The following is a 21,303-nucleotide window of genomic DNA, read 5'->3' on the forward strand; positions in this document are numbered from 1 at the left end:
ATGTCAATTATGAATTGTCAAAATTGACATAAATAGCCAAATTATGACAGTCAAAATTATGAGATTATGATGCTGTCATTATGTTGGCTTTTTTTCTTACTGTAATTTTGACACAGTATTTCAAATGACTCTTTTATCTCATGATTATGACTTATAATTATGACTTGTGATTATGTATCTTATAATTTAGACTTTTTATGTCATAATTATGTTTTACCAAAGCATGATTTTCTTTCTTAAGTGATGGAAATGAGCTTCCATAATTATATATTTGTGTGTAACTCTCATTTTGTTTTCTTCTCATCACTCCAGTCAAGGGCGTTTCTGTCAGAGTATTACCGCGAGCAGAACGTGGAGTTACTCAGGATGTTTAAACGTCTGGGTCAGCCTCTGCCCGTTTGGCTCAGAGACGAACTGCACAACGCCAGCTGGAGCTGATAAGAACCTTCATGAGCAGAACCACGGCAGAACCCTGCTCCACATAGGAGAACTCAGGGCCCGTGTGCGGCAGGAGCCAAAAGAGGACTGACCCCTCTCGCCCTCCTTACTCCGCACAGGCTCTGACCGAGGAGACGGCCCGATCACGCTGTCAGTCTGAATGAAGCCCTCAGAGTCAGAGTTGCCCTCAACCTCGTTATGGGAACTTGTAGTAGACCTTTATGGATTCACAGATATGGAAATGGGAGTGACCTGATTGGACCGCTTTAAAATCCGTTGTGAACTTGCAGTTTTGAAATGCAAACATAGTCTTATAGGAAGAGAGGGAATTGCACAGACCCTCTTGAAGATTGGGAACATTTTGTGGAAATACCCATGAAAGGGAGGGACTATGAGAGGATTATTTAAATGTTATTCTCAAAAGTCTTTAACTCTGCCAAGCAGAGAAGTATTTAAATGTGCATCATAAATTTCAGCCATCTTGCTGCCTTTCAAAAAAAACAAACAAAAAAAACAACAAAAAACAGTTACTGTTAAGTGATTTCTGTTTGAGGTCAACAAACATTGTGCAGCCCAAGGAGCTAAGAAGAGAAGTACAGTATGCTGCAGACTTTTGCCATTGAGTGAATGTGAATTTTGTGTATGTGTAGCAACAGTTGGGTACATAAAAAAATGAATTCACAGTAATGTGATCCCATGTCTGGTATTCAGTTTAAGTACACACATATTGGGAAATAAAGGCACAGAATGGAGACGGGGCATCTCGGTTTCCTCTTCTTTAAAGAGTAAAATAAGGTGAACTGGAGATGAGAGGTGAGTATCTTATCTCTGTTCCTGCAGTCTGCTTTATCAGATGAAAGGAAGAATAGAGAGAGTTTGATTAATCACTGCCCAGAAACAAGAGACTCGCCCTCCATTTGAGAGATTGGGGGCCCAGCTGCTCGACTGCAGGAAGCAAAGCCCTTAAATAAGACTTGCTCAGGTCCGCTGGGAGCCGCCACAGACAGCACACTGCGTGCTGGAGGGTAGAGGAAGGAAAATAAATGGTGTGAAGTCTAAAGTGCCTATGCATCTGACTGCAGACCCACACTATAGAAGCAGCAAATGCTGCTTAGTATTACTTTTCCTAGCATATCTTTACAGCTGGACACGTACAAAAACTATAAGGTCTAATTCAAAGCATATTAAACATGGACATGTATCATACGGTTATAGGTTCATGAAGCAGTGTTGCCTCATGAAGTCAACAACCAGAATATTTAACTAGGAATGGGCAACTTGAGATTCAAATGCTTCTTTCAAAATAATTGCTTTTCATTCATTAACCAATAACCAGCATAACACTACTGTATTAAAGGTGCATTCAGTGGGTGCTTCTCAATAAGGCTGCATCCTGGTGAGGCTTGTTAAAGTTGCTAGTCTTTTTCCTATTGTGAGGAGTGAAACGGTTCCCGGACAAGAAAAATGTAAGGCGGGACTTGATTGGATCGTTGTGGTTTGCTATTGCTGTGATCTCATTGGAGTGACCGTTTGTCCCGCACTCGAGCCAGTTGTCACGTCATCAGAGAAGAGATGACGCTGAGGCAGGGGAGGTTGTTTTGATTAAAGATTAAGGGCACATGAATAAAAAAAAATATGCACGGATAAATCATTTAAATAATGCTGCAATATTCCATAAAAAATAAGAATAGTCCATTTAGATTTTATGGTGACTAGAATGAGTTGATCTAGTAAGTGCACACGGTTATGTCATAAGGTTTCGTCCACGTGGTAGGCTACTATTCAAATAAATAAAATACTTTTTATATGAACTTTTACTTTGTATTAACTGACTATAATGACAAAATGTGGTGTTGATTTACATTATGGACAGTTATAGCATTAAGTGATTAATTTACAACAAAAGAAAAAATGCCTTCATCTCTGAAATCATTTTCATCTTTCATTCCATAATTCATTTTCTGCTCATTTTGTGTATGTGTGTGAATTGGTATGTGTGCAAAGGAAGATTGTGGACGCCAAGGATATGCTCCCTTCCTTAAAAAAAGAAAGAAAATGAACATTTGACAGGAAACAAATGCTTCCTTCCAATGACCCTTTAAAGTCCAACAAAAAAGCAACTTGGGAATCATACTCACTCAAGATTTTCTCCGTCATCAAATCTTTCCACCTTGTGTAGGCTACTCCGTTCTTTACGTTCGAGTTTTACACTTCTTTTGTCTGCTTTTTTCAGCCGTAGCCTATAGCCTACATGTGTTCTTTTCCCGTTTTTCTCCACTGCTAAATGAATGTTGAGGCCAAAAGTGGTGTTCGGAGGGGGATAATTGTTTTTAATGACCCTACAAGTTCGATTAAACCATCAAAAATTTGAGGAATTATTTTAAATATGAGGGAAGAACAAAACACTAAACTTCATTAAGGTATTTATCTGGCAGAATTATTTGGCAAAAAGGCAAACTTACAGTAACAGGTTTCGTTTTACTGCAAAAACCCCCATAGAAAACATAATCGGTTATTATTATTTTGTTGGTTCTCTCTTTTGTAATTTCTTTGTATGGACACCGTGGCCAAAATAATGTCCGCATAATATGCTATGTTTCATAGCGTTATCACAAATAAAACAATTGACTCAAAGCACAACTATGCAATATGCTTAAAAAAAAAAAAAAAAACTTTAATAAAATTTGAATGAACGGTCAATTTTTCTAAGCCGGAGATCACTTTTGGTGGGGGTGACCCACAACATAGGCTACATAATTATAACACTTTTTATATAAGTCATTATGTCTTCATCTCGTTTGAGTGTAAACCATTCAGACGACAGTTCACATTTATTTCTCTTAATCTGTATTTTTTTTTTTTTTTTTTTTTTATAAGCACCAAACTACTACTAAATGCACCTTTATGTTCCGTGAGGCCTGAGAAGTTCTTCATTGTAATAATGTGCATGAATGAATCTTTCAAAATAAGACCAGTGACACAAAGGCAAATACAGTAAATGTTGTAAATTTCATGTGGATTTTTACATTGCACAAAAAAAAAAAGCACAGAATCAGCTGCAGAAATGCTCTTTTTATTAAATACTTTCCAGATCAAGTTTCAATAATAACAAAGCTATGATAAAGACCTACTAACATTCAGACAAACACTTGATAGTTGTCATTTCATGGTTTTATTAAATGTATGATCATGCAAAAATCCAGCATCCATGTTTAAACTCCGAGTATATACGAAGCCCAATAGTATACCATTACAATGCAATAGATTTACTTAGAATGAGGGGAGCATACCAAGCAGAGGCTTTTGTTTTATATATTTTTCACTATTTTCTACATTTTTTTTCTTTTTTTTTTTCATTTTTAATATGGTACATCACTTATAATTCCCAATGGAGTGATTTTCATGTCGAGATGCAAATACTATGAGAATCTTTTCCCCTTTTTTATTAAGTAAACACAGACAGTGAAAAAAAAAAAAAAAAAAAAAAAAGATTTACCAAGAAAAGTACACATGCATATTCTCTGGTTTATTTAAACTGCGTGTTTGATTTCTCCTGTCATTGGACGGGTGGGCCAGAAGACTCATACATCTGCCGTCTGGCCCAGGATTCAGACCGAGCTTTCAGGGGTTGGATATTTATTTCGCTAAATCTATCAGTGACTCAAACCCTTTCATTTTCATGGAGCTGAAGATGTCGACCATGTACAGTAAAAGGAACTCTTGGATGGGTTTAAATAAAAATGATAAGGATAAAAAGCGTAGATCTAGTTTGGCCAGGCAAGGCAGCAGTTCCCCATAGGACAAATAAAAGGAAAAAGGACAAAAAATAGCAATAAAAAAATGCAAGAAATAAGCGCGAGACACAAAACGGACGTGAAAACAGCATCACATATAATCTGACAGCATCACTACTTACTTAAAAGACATTGTCATTAAGGTGATAAACGCGCGCACACACACACACACACACACACACGTGCGGAGGTATAGTCCTGATATGTCACAAAGCCCAGCACACGAGGTGTGCGAACACTACATGTATTTACAGACCGTTACAAAAGACTGATGTGTTTCAAGGAGACGGGGTGAACTCGTAGTTTTGGTTGTTGTTTTTTTTCCCACACGTAATATATTGCGTCAAACGAAACTATACTAAAATCTATCTAAAGACAAAACCGTAGCAGTGATGAAAAGCATCCGTGCAACTACAGACTCAACAGATTAATCACTTGCGAAAAACCAAACCCTCACTTCTAAGTTAAGTAACAGTAACACTAAAACTGAGTTTAAATAGTCAGTGCCATAAAGCCTGCGTAATATAATTTGTGGTGAAATCTAACAAACTGCTGTGAATTTCAATTGTACAAACATTAAAACTGTGATTTTAAACAACGTAACTGTGGCAACTGGACGCGTTGTGTTTCGTTTTTTCCTCACCCGCTCCTTGTGATGGGATGAACTGAATGGCATGTATTTACAGAGCACGTACACCCCCATCACCGGCATGAACCACGGCCACGACAACACTGAGGACAGGGTGAGTTAGACACGTCCAACATTACTAAAACAACTGAGTACGTTTACAATGCAGCTGAGTGGTGGAAGAAGGGATGGCGAGTCGAATACTAAAGCTATTTTCATCATGATGCGGTTTGTAAAAATGACTAGTCCTCCTTTGAGCTCAAACCTGACGAGTTTGGGAAAATGGGAATGAGGTTCATGTCTGACTATCACAGTACATCCTGCCTGTGTGTATAAAGGCAGTGGTTTGTCTATGGCGCTAATGCGATTAGCAAAACAGGAAGGGCAAATCTACTGGTCGGCGTTTAGTTGTGTGCTGTTCACTTGGGCTTTCGTCATAATAAATCTAAATGGAGGATTCAATTTATACAAGTTCCAATCGCACACACACCCACACAAACATACCGAGCGCGATCAGGAACGACATCTTTCCCTAAACCTGGATGGTGAGAGTTCATACCTCCTTTAAATATCTCTGTATATCTTTACATGTTTATTTAGATTAACTTAAAAAATAAAACAGTCTTAAAAATTCAAACTGAACATAAAATACTTGTGTTACGTCAGTCCAAGACAAAAAAAATAAAAATAAAATAAAAGAAAGAGTTCCACATTAACACAAGAGATTACTAAAACCTGGGCCGCACAATCTTTCTCTCAGACCCAAGTTACATAAAAAGCCAACACCGAACAGAAACACTCCTTAAAAAGACTAAAAACTACACTTTGGTTCTTTTTTGATATGAAGAACTTCTGCTCTCGGATTAGACAACACCTTCCCTTAATTTTTCATATAATTTTGTTTCCAAAAATCTGCAAAGTATACAAGAATGATTGTGATGACAAACCTGTAAACTTTAGAAGCTTTTGGGCGCTAAACCATTTTGTGATTTTTTTTTTTTTTTTTTTTTTTTGAAGTTCAGCCCCCCACCCTGCCAACTCTCATCCTGGTTTACTTACATAAATGCTTTTTCAAACTTGATTGTAGCTTCTGGTTCAGCTAGTGATTTTTACAATGTACAGTATATTTATGAATTCATAGATCAGTACTTACAACACCTTCTGAACATCTTTAACGGGCAAAAAAAAAAAGATGGTTCTGTGGGAAAAGGACAAAACAGCACCCCCATGTGGGCGTCAGATACATGCACCGTCCCTTGGGCGGGGCCACGGCCGCGGCCAGCTCCCGTTGGTCAAAGATTGGACAGGATAGGTGGTGTTGACAGTTGAACTGGATGTCGTCAGAGTTCCTCACTGGTGTGTCTGTAACTTTAAGAGCTGTCATCCAGCTGGCCTTCACATGCCCGTCCAGCCACAAAGAAGAAACATTCCCATTATCTCGAGAATCCAGGTAAACTGAAAGAAATAAAGCTTTCTGTGAATGGAAATGTGCATCATCAGTCTTATGCATATTTTACTTCCTTCAAGGGATAGCTTTCCTAAAAATGTAGGATTTTTTTTTCTTTTTCATTTCAACACCCTCAAGTTGTTCCCAACCTCTATGAGTTTCTTTCTTCTGTTGAACACAAAAGAAGATATTTTAAAGGAATGTTGGTAACCAGACAGTTGACGGCACCCACTGACTCCCATAGTTTGTTTTTCCTACTATGGAAGTCAATGGTTGCTGTCAATTGTCTTAAAATATCTTCTTTTGTGTTCAGCAGAAGAAAAACTCATACAGGTTTGGAACATCATAAGGGTGATTAAATTATGAACAAAAAAATGTAGTTTGGGTGAACTATCACTTTAAATCAGGAACGTTTTTCACATTAGCTAAATTCCGGGGGCAAAATGACAAAAACTGTCTATTGTTAATAGTGTAGCGATGTACGAAGCACTTTCAAACCAAGCAGCCTTCTGCGGAAATTACACCGGAAACCCGTTGCAAAATCTGCATGATAAAATCATTCGCACTCATGTGAAATTCCCGTTCATGTGGATTTCTATTGAAATTACTTAATTTTTTCCACAAAAATTTGCAGAAATATAAATATACCGCACCTTTAGATGATTTTTTTTTTTATGCAAAAGTAACGTAAGCATTACTTTCCATAAAAAGTAACAGTTACTTTTAGGGAGTAATGCAATATTGTAACATTACTTTTAAAAGCACCTTTCCCAAACACTGCAAATAAGACAAATAAAGTTAAAGCAATCATGAGAAATAAAATCCCAATGGTGAGATTACCTTTACGATTACCTTTTTATTTTATTGCTTTTTTTAAAATCCAGGCTTAATTACATACGTTAAATGACGGAGAAAAATGGCGGAGTGCGAATGTGGTGTTTTTACCTGTCCTGTGCAGTTCACTGTAAGGGGGCGGCTGGTGCCCCTGAGCAGTGGAAGTGGACGTTAAGCCACTTGCTTTCGCGGCGGTGCCACACACGCGTCTCCTCCGATTGGCAGCTACGCGGGCGGCCCTGGCTGTCGATGTACTGCGTCAGCCGGATATACGCAATGCAGGCAGCGTCCTCCCCGATGAGATGAACGTGAGGATTGAGAATAGTGGTGTGCACGGGCTTGTTGTTCTTACTCAACACTGTAAAAGCCAAACACATTGATTGTATCTCAGTTATGGTCCATAGTTATGACTTGAATGGATGATTATTTAAGGAAAAGCAACTATACTCATAGTTAGACATGACTCACAGTGCTCAAAGTAAAACTTGTGGAAGTCCATCCCCTCGACCAGGTTCCCCAAAGCTTCAGGCTCAAAAGAGGTCAGACCAGGATCGCAGATTCTTCTGTGGTACATAAGAATGTTTACAGTGAAGCAATTTAATTGGAGTCCGGATACAACTGGATATTACCAGCATTTTGTGGCTAAATACAATATCCTCTCAAAATAACAGGAGCATCTGTTCACAGACTACTGATCAGCCTGGGAATTCAGTTCTTTCAGACCAATATTTTATAGGCCTGTTTGTACATTTTTAATATAAAACGCAACTTAAAGTCTCAAATTCATACAATGACTTACAATTTTCATAGTATCTTTGTTACAAAAGTCTAGAGATCCCTGTGTTGCAGTAATGTGCAGGTGGGCTGTACTTACGTGTATGCTTCAAAGTCTCCATTGTTGACAGCTTCGATCAACTGCTCCGTGATCTTTATAATCTCCTGCTTACGAGCTACTCGAACAGAACGGGTGAAAGATGAGGGATGATGGAGGGAGAGGAAATTAAATGATGAAAGTTAATAAGCACAACCTGCACTGCTCACACTGCAGATACCTGCGAAAATTTCATATTTAAGAGATTGTCCACCCAAAAATGAAAATTCTCATGTCGTTCCAAACCCGCAAGACTTTCGTTCATCTTCGGAACTCAAATGAAGATCTTTTTGATGAAATCTGAGAGCTTTCTGTCCCTCCATTGGCAGCTACGCAACTACCACTTTGATGCTTCAAAAAGTTCATTAAGAGCAGCATGTTTGAGCTTCCGAAAGAGGTTTGTTCTCGCGCATCAGGCAGGTTCGGTTGAGCTTCTGTCTTATGTTTGCTGATCAATGTTTATATGTGAATAAAAGCCTACATTCAATCTGTTCATCATATAAAACAATTGAGTCTCTTCAGAAAATTTGGAATAAACCGCTCAATTCATATGGATTAGTTTTAAGATATCTCTATGAACTTTTTGAAAAGTCAAAGTTGTAGTTGCGTTGCTGTCAATGGAGTGACAGAAAGCTCTCAGATTTCATCAAAAAGATCTTCATTTGTGTTCCGAAGATGAACGAATGTCTTACGGGTTTGGAACGACATGAGGGTGAGGAATTAATGACAGAATTTTTATTTTTGGGTGAACTATCTCTTTAAGGCCTACTGACACCAAGAGTGAAAAGTGACATAAAACTACAAATAAACAAATCGTAACTCAAATTTATCATTCTGTGAAAAAAAACATGCCTAAATAAAAATAAAATGTGTTGAAAATACTCAGAAACCAGCTTCACCTTGATCTGAAAAGCTTGTATCTTATTGGTTGGTGAGTTTTGGTGCGTTCGCGCCATGTCGTAGTTACTGTAAATACTTGATGACAAACTGGAAGTTCTACTCAGAGGTTTTCAGCTTCCTGCATTTATACATTTCTATGGCAACACTATTAATGTCAAAGTAATATTGGAGTAATTAATAGACAAAAATATAATAAAACAAGTAACAGTCGTTAGGCAAAAGCCTTATTACTAAACATTTAAAGTTATTTAGTAGGACATTAGACATGATTATCCAACTCTTTTCTAGAAACAGTAAACTCTATTGTATGTCTTGATATTTTCAAATTAATCTTGCATTATTAAGGCATTAGTCAATGATTGTAATTACTGAAGTGTTTCAGAGTTTCAAATTCAAAGTCGAAATCTTGTAATTACGATAATTCTGACAAGCCGTGAACTCATCTATTTTTCCACAGAGAAAAAAAAAAGAGAATAAAAATGTGCACATTTTCTCACACTGTGATGGGAACAGTACAAATGCATGTAATCAATTTAAATGCTTGAGTTCAATATAAATAGGCCTTTATAGTGTGTAAATATGCATTTGGATTAACACTTTATTCGTTAAACTACTAAAAATCGACCCGCTAAAAATCAGTCACAACCTAATACAACAATACAAACTGCCCACAGTGACATCATATATAAATGTCACTAGCTAATTCTATTAGCATGAAGAATTTGATTTCCTGTTGATAACCTCTGTGTGTGTGTGTGTGTATGTGTCCTGGTCTACCCCACACACTTACACTGAGCTGCGGACACACTCGCTGTGATACCGCCGACCCCATGGACTGAGGCACAGGGGCTAGAATGAGTTCGCTCTAACTCTTGACATGAGGCATATTCTGAACTGTTCCATGCCAAGCGTTTAACGTCATGCACGGGGACGGCTGCAACACACAACGCAGCACATGCAACAGTGAGGTGATGATGCATGCAGAAAGAGAGAGGATGCATGAACACATGAGTATGAAGTACAACATCACATATCTTAGATCACCCAAAATAAAAATTCTATCATCCTTTTTTGCTTCCACAGAATACGAAAGGAGAATATTTATGCAGCTCTTTTTCAAACCATGAAATTGCATAGGGATGGATAATGTTGAGCTATGAAAAAAATATCATAAAAGTGGTTTATGTGACTTATATAGCATATTCAAAACCTTAGTATATTCAACAGCTTTATTCTTTTTGTAGCCTCCTAGTCTCTGGTCACTTTTGTATGGAAAGATCAGCATGAACATTCGGCTAAACTTCTCCTTCTGTATTCATATTGGTTTGGAACAACATGAAAGTTAGTAAATGATGATAGAATTTAAATTTTTGGGGTAAACAATTCCTTTAATGCCTTAAATAAAAGTATATGCAATAAAGTCATTTTGCTGTACTTCATAAACGGTGTTAGAATGCACATAAAGGGATGAATAAAAAAAAGAATAGAAAAGTTTAAAATGGAATTATGATGTTCAAAGCAAGTCAAAATGTAGACAATGAATTGATCACTTATGAAGTAATGAACAGGAGGGAGGGTGGAGGAAACTGCTGAAGACAGATGCAGACAGATGTTAAAAGAAGAGAGAGCAGGTGTGGATGATGTGTTGCAGCTGCAGTGTTTTCTGGCTTGGACACAGAATCAACTCAATTTTTGTTTCTTACACCATTATCAGCCACTTAACAGAAGCCTTAACTCATATGTGTCAGTTCCAACTTTTTTTGTTCATTTAAAAATAGTAAAATAAGGATTAATTTCAGCAATTTTATCAGCATCCCATTTGTTAGCATTAATCTACATTATGCATATACAGTACTGTATCTGTGTTATATCCGCCAACCTGCTCTCTAGCTTTTTTTCACCCCAACTAGATTTAAAATGCTGTGGTTTATAATGGTTTTAGTCATTCAAATTGGGGTTTAATATTTTTTTTTATGTTTTTAAAGAAATCTCTAACGCTCATCAAGGCTGCATTTATATATGATAAAAAATCTTATCAGTAAATTATATTTTTGATTTTAATATATTTTAAAATGTGATTTATTCATGTGATGGCAAAGCTGAATTTTCAGCACCATTACTCCAGTCTTCAGTGTCCTTCAGAAATCATTCTAATATGATTTGCAATTTATTAATGGATCCTTGCTGAATGGAGTCTTGCTGACCCCGTACTTTTTGAAAAGTAGTTTACGTAATTGGCTTTGGTCATTTACCAAACCTAGTTGAAGAAATATAATACAATTATTTCAAATTCAAAACAAGCATTAGAATTCATTAAGGACTATGAATAATGATAGAAGAAAATAAAAGCATAATTTCACTAGAGATACTCTACATACTAGGCCTATTTCAGGTTTTTCTTAAGGTCAGCAATACATTCGAGACTGTATGGAGTAGTGTTTCATCAAACAATGACAGATGAAATCACAAATATGTAGCTTTGTTGTGGGAATCTATTGAAATGTGTGTCTGTGCAAAAATGCATATTAACGTTTACGACGTGTGCAATACTTTTATCACATTCGGGGAGGAGAATGTAGGAAAAAATCAGGAGTAGAACATCTAAAGGGTCAATCTAGCTACTAAAGGGCATGTTCTGTCACTTTACAACAGTACAGTTGAGTAGCATGCATCAGGGGGTGAATACATTTGTGAGCAGAAAAGGGGATCAACAACTATGACATACTGTTCTACACGGAAAACAAGTGACCCATATGATAGTATGCTGAAGGGCAGAAAGGCTGGAGTTGTGTGGGGGGAGGGGACAAAAAGGTCTTGACTTGAAGGTTTGAGGGGGAGATTGAAGGTGCCCAGGTGGTACGAGAGGATCTTGACTTACTGGCAGGAGAGCCCTGTGGTGAAGCCACCAGAGCGGGCGGCTCTTCCCCGGCACTGCACTGACTCATCACGGCACTGTCACTGCTCGCTCCCTGCGCACTCTCGGCTGGCACAGCCCCAAAACCACACGACACCAGGAGGAAAAACACACACATCTCTCATGTCCTTCACCAGCCGAAACAAACTAACACAGACACCACACCAACGCTGGCACGCAATCATGACTAAATATCTTAACGGTCACGAAGACGCTGAATGGGATGCGTTTAGATGAGCTGTTCTCGATAAAAGAAGCACTGTGTTTATGGGAACAGGACTACAGGTGATGATCCTGGATTTTCCAGCCGAGTTATGAGTGATGGTGTGACGCAGGTCTGTATCTATGGGTGTGGTGAAGCTGAGTCGTGTTTGTTGTGCTTGGACAACAGCGCGCTCAGAGATTGTTTCTCCAGGCTCCGCGCCAATTTCCTGTCCTCATCACCTAACCTCAGACGTGACGGAGCTAATGATAAGGCTCTTTAAGCTGCTATTGTCTGTTCAGGCTCGGCGTGAATAAGGAGAGGAAATGAATTCGAGCCTGGCCCTTTTCGTGACAGAAAATTGTATCGGCGAGAGTCCCTCGGGAAAAACAGTACGGTTCACAACATGCTAATGAATTTACAAGACACGGCACATCAACAAACATCTAAATAAGTGGGGTGAAAAACACAGGACACACACACACACAAAATCTACAAGGAAACCTACTGAGACACTGACAGCTTAAAAACAGATGTATATATGTATATTTAAATTGGATTAAATCGTTTGAATGTGGCTGCAAATTAATTTGCGTGACAATGACAAATTGTGTGAGTGATCTGACATAGAAATGCTTATTAAAGCCCTACTCAGATGGGACTAGTTTTCTCTGATGACGTCAGGTAAATTTTGTGTTTCACAGATGTACTTTGCAATTTCATTTCAGTTTGAATTAAACATGTCTCTGTTTTTCCTCGCACGACTATCGCCATCTTGGAGTTCAGAGAAATCGAATCCCATCCGGACAGGAATGTTTCTGAATGCGTTGGGGTTTTTTTCCACAATGAATTTGCCCTCATTTACTTTGCTGAATACTGTAGCTAAATCTGTCAGGTGCACCTTCACTATGGACCTTTTCTAAACTAAAAATATAGCTGTAAACCAAAAGGGTTGTGCCATCATGCATGTTAATCCATCAAACCCTGTCTCAATGCCCTCTATCGTAATTCCCCTCCTTTCCATCCGGCAGCATGAGTTCATGGCCCTGACTTCAAATCACAAAGCTTCAGGTGTCTCCACAGCCAGCCTGATGTGAGATATTGTTCAATCAAAGGCTTTTTTGGGACTGCAGTACCGGAAGTGTTCGGAGAGGAGAGGGATTACCCTTCTGACACGAGCACCGGGAGCGGTGCTGAAGGCATGCAGAGAACAGGAGAGAAGATCTGTGTACCTTTCCTACCTTTCATATCCTCTTCCTCAGTGGTGTTACAGCTCTCTGTGGAGCCCTGATGACAGAAACAGAGACAGACAAAGAACATACAAGACAAACAAAACATGAGACATGAAGGAAAAGTCATATGAATAGCATTAGGCTATGGTCTCTGAAATAAGTTTCAGAATTAGGGGTGGGAATCTTTAGGCACCTCACGATTCAATTCAATGTTCTTGATTCAGAGAGCGATTCTTGATACATCAAAATTTTTTAGCAACAGTGCAGGGCCACAAACCTTTTGCAAGTAAGTAAGTAAATAAATATATATAAAATAAAAATATATAAAAAAATATCTCAAGATTTGACTTGTTTTTGATTCTTTTTAGCAACAGTACAGTCGCATAGTCTTGCCAAAGTTATACAATTATTATTAGTAGTAGTATATTAATATTATTATTAATAATAAAACTCACAATTCAACTTTTTCATTCAGAGAGAGATTACAAAATGTGTATAATATAAAATTATGTTATTCATGTTATGAACATATTCATGTTATGATCATTAATTTATTATTATTATTAGTGTCTTTTGTGAGTAAAAATAAATACAATTATTAAAAAAAAATCTTAAAATCAAGTTAAGATTTTCTTTTGATCAGCACAGATTCATTTAGAATATTAATAGTGCAATTTGTGAATTGTTCCCCACCCCTATTCAAAAAGCTCCTGAAAACTGTACCTTGGGACCATCGGCAGGGTTGTGCACAACTGTAGTTTGTGGCTCCTGTAAAATTTAATAAGATTTCATATCATGATTAAAGTCGGTAAGACTCTCATCCACAACAATCTGGTTAAACAACATCCTCCAGGAATACACACGCATATTTTAAAGCTGAGCTTGGCTAAGACACAAAATAAGGATTTTGAGTTCATATACAGTATTGATCTAAACAGACAATTTTTTTTTTTATGTGGAAATGAACACAAGGTTGAGGTTCATGATTAATTTGATGAACACTCACAGCTCACTGCAGAAAAACAGACCACACGTGTACACTTATAAAATAATAAATGGCATGCGTCACAAAGATCTAAAGATGCAGTTCCTCGAATTACACTAACATTCTGTCAGAACCACAGGGATAGAGAATCATAAATGAGTTAAAAATCTGCCTTGAATCAAGCAATTTCTGGATTATACAGTATGCCCTATATGTTTCCTCTGATTAACTTCCAGTTATTTACCCCAAATTTACCCATTTGAATCCTTAAAATATTGAACAATACTGCATAGTGCATATTATTCCAATTGCCGTTTTTGGGGTCTTGTATGTTTCGTATAGCCCAGTGGTTGCTAGCTGTCCATCAGCACTGTGAAGGCATTTGGAGGCCTCGGGAGGGGTCGGGGGTTAACTTGTGCTCTTAATGGATTGTTTTGGAGGTCCCAGGATACTCTTTGCTCAGATATTTGGGCAGTCGAGCAAACAAGGCCCATCTGAAGTGTCAATCTGCTTTCCTTTTCTTAAATCTCCAGGGGACACTCCTAGTTTCCAACATGGCCGAACAGCTGACAGCTTTCTGTGTGGGACACTGCATCTTTACTGTGACTGGTTTATGCACTCTGACTCAAATTACCTACTTATTTGCTGGAATCCATACATTTACTGTATGCCACTCTGTATGGTGACTTGGCTCAAATTCTAGTCTTATATTGGTTATTTTTCAGCACCATGTATATATAATAAGTGCAATGTCAAAGACGAACTCGTCCGATGACTAGATTTAGTCTGTAGTTGTAACAGCAGTGTAGATGTAAACGCCTACAGAGGCAAACAAGGGGAGTGCAGAAGGACATAAACCAGCAGCTTACAGACAAGAACAAATCATTATGATATGTTTATAAAACACCACAATTATGTATACCAGGCGTGCTTTGAAAGGACATGAGCACTCCAAAAAAAATAAAACTCATAAGGGAGGAATGACTAAGACATCTACTGCACAGCAAACTACAGGTCTGATGTATTTAGTACATGCGAAAACTTCTGACATGCACCAAATACAACATTAGCAGAAATGTATTATGGGATACGGTCAAATCAGTAGATTTCAAAGAGTGTTGAATGTAAATGAGGTACCATCGGTGTAGAAGAGGTCGTGTTGCTTTCTTTCATGGCGTTCACTACAGCGCTCACTACACTGTTTTTAGTGTTGTTTGTCTGGGGCTGAAATAGAGAGGACATATACAACTTTCTTTTCAGAGAGATGACATCACTAGGGAAATGATCGGATCGGATGGCAGTTAAAAAAAAAATCAAACATCAGATGAATAACATACAGCAGGAAGATGACTGTACAGAGTTATCCATCATTCAGACAGAGGGCGACAATTACTAATGGACATTTCATGGTACCTTATAGCTGTTGTCAAAATCATTATAATACAGTCTGATAACTAGATCCGCTCAGGCAACACATGGGTTGTACTACTATTGCAAAACTACTACAGCCTAAGGGTACCAACATACTTTTACTAAATTGTGGTGATTGAATTAAAACCAGTTCAATAGCGGTAGAGATGGAAACCTCAAAAGGCTGCTGGAGAGATTAAAACATCTCAAACTCCACAAGAAAGTCGGTATATAAGGAACATCTGTGGACTTACCTTGACTCCATCTGCCTTTTTGTTGAGTAAACTTTTGCATGCTGTAGGGAACAGGAAAAACAAACAAATTACTACATACAGTGTGAGTGACAAAACCAGCAGAATGCTCACATCTGCACATATTTCAAATAAATCCCATATAAAACATTTAACAAACTGCTGGCTTGCATTCCGTCATTCATTAGCATACAGGGTATGGGAGGTAATGCTGACTAGAATCATTTTTCACCACAGGAGAAATTTCTCATTGATCTTTATCTTAAAAATCTCAGTTTAAGCCAAAGAAATATGATGCTTTGGGAGAGGAAGGTAAAAAAAGATGTAACTTATAAATAAATAACTTACCGCAAATGAGAAATTCATTTTGGTAAAATTAACTTTAAAGGGGTCATATCTTGAGGGATCAAATTTTCCCTTGATCTTTAAGAGAGTTACTGGACTCTCTGTACAGTACTACTGTGCTGTATGAAAACACATTGCAACTTCAAACTTTTCACCAGTGAGAAAAAAGTTAATTTATTAAAACTCAACATTAGAAATAATTAGCTGATCTCTCTGATTATTTCAGTCAACAGTTTGTACAGCACACTCTTTTTTTTTTACAGTAAATAATTTTACATTTTTACAAAAGATTTCTATTTCAAATAAATGCTGTTCTTTTGAACTTTCTATTCATCAAAGAATCCTGATTTTTTTTTTTATGGTTTCCACAAAAATATTAATCAGCACAACTGTTTTCAACATTGAAAATAGTAAGAAATATAAAAAATAAATAAATTGAGCACCAAATCACTGATGTAATGGCTGCTGAAAATTCAGCTATGCCACCACAGGAATAAATAACATTTCATGTAATATATTAAAATATAAAATATTTTTTTTTATAATTTCACAACTGTTTTACTGTATTTATGATCAAATAAACGCAGCCTTGGTGCGCATAAAATACATGAAACATCTTACTGACCTCAAACTTTATCCATAAATACATTTTGTATTTTTTTTTTTTTTTTACTAATATTATAAGAGGGGGAGGGAGGGGGGATAAAAAAAAAAAGTGTGATATAACCCCTTTAAAATTAACTAACTGCACAGACTTGGAATAAATTACCCATTTTATTCCATTTTTCACCAATCTCAAAGCAGATAAAGAGAATGAATTTGTTCTTCATTTGCGGCCGCAGACATAATGAGGGAAAATCATGGCTAATGTATGCAATTGATTTTTCCTTTAACTGCAACTGTTATTTCCCAGAGGGCATGTTTGGGAGGTCTTGAGTCAGTGTAGGGGAAATGGCCCCCGATATACTTCAGAGTCCCTCAGAGAACAATCAAAAGGCTTGTGTAAGACCTATAAAACCTCAATCATGAAAAAAAAAACTCAGGTTTCACATTCGGTATTCCTGTTAAACGCCTTACCTTCAATAAACAAATTGGAAGAAAAGATGGCAAGGTTAAGACAAAAACTCATTTAGAAGCAGAGAGGACAAGCTGGAAGTTAGCAGGCATTGTTTGCATTGCAGTCCTGCTTTCATGCTTCACTAATTATGAGGTGAGAGGTGTTGGTGGTGGATGCAATTCACCATACGGTCAGCCATGCAGTGCACGGGATTATGAGTCCCATAATGCAATGCACTGATGAAGGAGTCATAAAGCTAGACCTCAACTCATTACCATTCCACTGTCTCTCACATATCTAACTATGTCTCATAGGATTCACAGACTGTGACTGGGAAAGCTGAGCCAGCAGTCTTCAGTTATACTGCGGAACAATCAGATGGATATGGGACCCCGGGACGGCCACGCTGCAGTCATACCACGATTAATGCTGAGTGGAAATAAATTATATAAGGAGGAAGATATTAACTCATTTTCAAACAAAGTGCAGTAACCTACTTTGATTTAAAGATAACAATTATACTATGCAACAAAAAAAAAAGGGTCATGTGGCATCCTAATGCAGTTTAAATAACAGGGGTGAATATATGAATCAATTAAATTTCAATGCATTGATTTTCAAAAATTAATTAACTGCTTATAATTGCATAATGCATTTAATAGTCATTTATTGTGTACATTTTTTCAAACGATTTTCCATTATAAATATCCACCAAATCCATATCAGCAATCTACATCTTTTGCACGTTTAATTGTCCCGACACATTTTAAGCATCTGTTTCTTTAATATTCATAACAAAATAATTGTGACCAAATTTCAAATGAAAATAACTTAATCAAATTTAAAGCAAATATTCACACCCCTATTAAATAATGCTTCAGGCTTCAAAAGAGAAAAAAGGTCTATAAGGCAGCAGATTAAGCTAGTAAAATCAATTACAACAGCCATTACACATTCAATACAACTTTAAATCAGACCTGTGCAAGCAACAAATTATATATTATAGATTTAACAGGCGACAAAGCAGACATACTAACATGCCATATCTTCATAATCTATTGGTCAGTAAAAGTCTTAGCTTGGTCATATAATGAAAAGCTCTTAAAAAAAGAATGAAGAAACATTGATGAGATGTCATTACTGGTTATTGGTTAACATCAAACATATTCAACTTGAGGACTGGCTTTAACAACAGAATATAAAGAGTTATAAACACTTACAGTACTAGTTGAAGCCAAGAACTGATGGAGAGCATTGATTGGACGGCTCAAAAGAACATTAAAGGAATATTCCAGGTTAAATACAACTTTAAACTCTTTGGATTGTCCTTCAGTTTGTATAATTTAAAAATGGGAGTGTACACATTTAAATTGAGATTTTCTGTGGTAATTGAGGCCATGGATGCTGTACATAGAGGTACAATTATATTTTTACACATTTTATCAATTTTACTTTTCAAACAGTGAGCCAAGAGTGCATTTTCCTGGCAGCATCCAGATTGCATACTACTTTAATGGGAATGCTAATGGGTAGCTTTCTATAGCTCCTTGGAGAATTTTATGGATACAGAAAATCCTGCGGAAAGAGTAAGAGAAGTACGTTGTATGCTATTCTGAACAGATCCTATTTCTACAGAAACAACCAAAACAGTACATATTAACAGGTTCAACAAGACAATGAAGAGCTCTTGTTTGTTTTCCATAATCCTGAGGGATCTGCAAGGATCTGATCTTTTCTTAACTGTTCTCCTTTGCCCATTTTGTACATATAGAGTATTCTCACCATGACGGCAGCTGCTCAGACACAGCTTGTTGAAGATGACAGCTGGCTGACATTTACTGGTTCTGACAGACAGCTGTCCCAGACTTTGGTAAGAGTGTAACAATTCAATTTGATCAGACAACACAACTGGAACCAGAGACCTTCTCTCCATTTTCTCCTGACTCAGAGACACTGTCAACAGTGTCGTCCATCTGCCCTCCAGCGGGCCTCCTTCCCCGCAGACCACCTGGCTCTCACCGGACACGTGTGCCAGCTACATCGGGTCTGACGACTGGCAGCAAGCCAACCCCACTCCTGCCCGTCCATGTAGTTAAGCCCCTGCGCTCTTGGCGAGGGGAGGAGGAAGAGTTGAAAGGAGAGTGGTAGGGCAATGGTGGATTGGCTAGGCTGCACAGGTCTGCTTTAGTTAATGACACAGGACACAGATCTAAGAACCCCCAAACCTCCATCCCATCCAAACCTCATTATTCTCCATGAGGTGGAGAGCATAGAAGCGAGCTGAGGACAGACACCTGACCGGGGTCCTGTATCTTCAGCTAAAGCAGACTTCACTTAAAAGCTATTTAACCCAATAGCACAAAACACCAGAAAGCTGAACAGCAGGGAAGGAGGGAGCCAAAAAGGGCTGAAGCAATTTAACCGAGAGGAATAGAGCGAGAAAGACAGAGGAAAAGAGAAAGTCTAATCAAAGGAGAAGCAGCGGCATTCGCGTTTTTTAACTCCATGCAGACGATAATGCATGCAAGCTGATGGTGGGTCTCGTGGTGGCAATCGTTAACATGAATATAGCGCTGTGGTATTGATTGGATTGGTTTGCCTAGAGCCACTGTGTGTAAACTGAACTGGGGATAGTTGCAAGATGAAATGAGATATTGTTCGTTCACGCATATAAAAAGAGCCAATCTATGGCGATGGATAAATATACTTTCTGAGAGATGAACAAAAGGTAAGATACTTCAAATGTTGCTATAAGAGCCATTCTCAAAATATGGTAACAAATACTGATCAGTAAAGAAAAGATAAAAAAAAAAAATTATATATATCATTCTATAACCAAATAATTAAATCCTAGAAAATGGTTTTAATTTTGAATAGATATTTTTTTCAAAGTTGAATTTGACAGATGCGTAGTAGGAATTATTCTTTAATTTTAATTATCTATTTCATTGATTAGACCCAGATTAGAGGTGGGAAGATAACTGAACCTGCTCTAATACTTCTTACAACTTGTAGGGTTAAAAGCTAGCTAGATGAATGCAGAGTTACATGGTCAGGTAATAGCAAAGCATAGTAAAAACATGGCTGAAAAAAATGACATGCTAATCCATAAACTCTAACACATTGCTCAAATGAATGACGTGTATGTGAGAAATGGAAACTATCCTTTTAAATGTGAGAACTTCTCCAAGACTATATAGCAGACGTTGTTCATGAGAGTGAAGACTGAGGTAAACCAGTGATGGCAAGAGGTAAAAAGTGATGGCAAGAAAGGCAGGTTTCTCATTGGATGCATGCTGATTGGATAGAGCAGAGGGGGGGGGCGGGGGTTTGAAGGAATTGTGGAGGGGGCTCGCTGGTCCCCCTGGTGGCGAGGTGAGGAGATGCACTCTCACATACCTTCCTGTGCAAGCGCGGCAGTGCTTGTGGTGGGAGCAGCAGGGCTGGTATGCTGCCGGCCCACTATTGGACAGAGAGGCGTTGAGTTGGGAGAAGCTATGGAATTTTTTCAAACCCTCTACTGAACAAGTTATCTTTGTTTTGTTTTTTATAAGGAATTTAAGTTCTAGAACAGGGATCCTCAAAACTCGGTCCTGGAGGGGCGCTGTCCTGCAGAGTTTAGCCCCAACACTGATCAAACACACCTGAGCAAGCTAATGAATGTATTCAGGATCACTAGAAACTCACAGCTAGGTGTGTTTGATCAGGGTTGGAGCTAAACTGTGCCGGACAGTGGCCCTTCAGGACCGAGTTTGAGGAACCCTGGTCTAGAATATCGGTCTCTAAAATCAAGCTAAAGCTCTCAAACCTGATGTATGAAAGACATAAGATATACCTGCACAAATCTGAGTAAACATTGTCTGTTCAGGAAGTAAACTGCGCAAATGTTAACTTTAACTAAACAAATGAAGAAGAAAGTTATAGATATTCCTTTACTGTTATCCTCGAGCCTCAGAGAGAAATCCTTAACAGCTCAAAGAAACCGAGATACAGAC

The 21,303-nt window shown here is 37.8% G+C and overlaps 2 protein-coding genes across 18 annotated transcripts in view; one reads left to right on the plus strand and one right to left on the minus strand.

Moving 5' to 3' along the window:
* Positions 1–5,861, plus strand: part of ndst2b (N-deacetylase/N-sulfotransferase (heparan glucosaminyl) 2b) — an 81,511-nt gene extending 75,650 nt beyond the window's left edge. For all 3 annotated transcript variants that reach the window (XM_082151615.1, XM_082151616.1, XM_082151617.1), the window contains exon 14: positions 313–5,861. In XM_082151615.1, coding sequence (XP_082007741.1) covers positions 313–438 — 126 coding nt within the window. In that variant the 3' untranslated portion in view covers positions 439–5,861. The remainder of the gene's footprint in view (positions 1–312) is intronic.
* Positions 3,496–21,303, minus strand: part of camk2g1 (calcium/calmodulin-dependent protein kinase (CaM kinase) II gamma 1) — a 73,552-nt gene continuing 55,744 nt past the window's right edge. The window contains exons 13-23 of one of the 15 annotated variants that reach the window (XM_082151628.1): positions 20,708–20,770; positions 15,910–15,950; positions 15,383–15,469; positions 13,984–14,028; positions 13,261–13,315; positions 11,791–11,895; positions 9,703–9,846; positions 8,016–8,091; positions 7,610–7,704; positions 7,253–7,499; positions 3,496–6,315 (exon numbers count right to left, since the gene is read on the minus strand). In XM_082151628.1, coding sequence (XP_082007754.1) covers positions 7,267–7,499; positions 7,610–7,704; positions 8,016–8,091; positions 9,703–9,846; positions 11,791–11,895; positions 13,261–13,315; positions 13,984–14,028; positions 15,383–15,469; positions 15,910–15,950; positions 20,708–20,770 — 944 coding nt within the window. In that variant the 3' untranslated portion in view covers positions 3,496–6,315; positions 7,253–7,266. Of the gene's footprint in view, positions 6,316–7,252; positions 7,500–7,609; positions 7,705–8,015; positions 9,847–11,790; positions 11,896–13,260; positions 13,316–13,983; positions 14,029–15,382; positions 15,470–15,909; positions 15,951–20,707; positions 20,771–21,303 lie in introns of those variants that run through there. The other 14 variants (XM_082151630.1, XM_082151623.1, XM_082151633.1 and 11 more) reach the window with 14 other exon arrangements.

This window comes from Leuciscus leuciscus, assembly GCF_965113295.1.
Source record: "Leuciscus leuciscus genome assembly, chromosome: 21".
Taxonomy (NCBI): domain Eukaryota; kingdom Metazoa; phylum Chordata; class Actinopteri; order Cypriniformes; family Leuciscidae; genus Leuciscus; species Leuciscus leuciscus.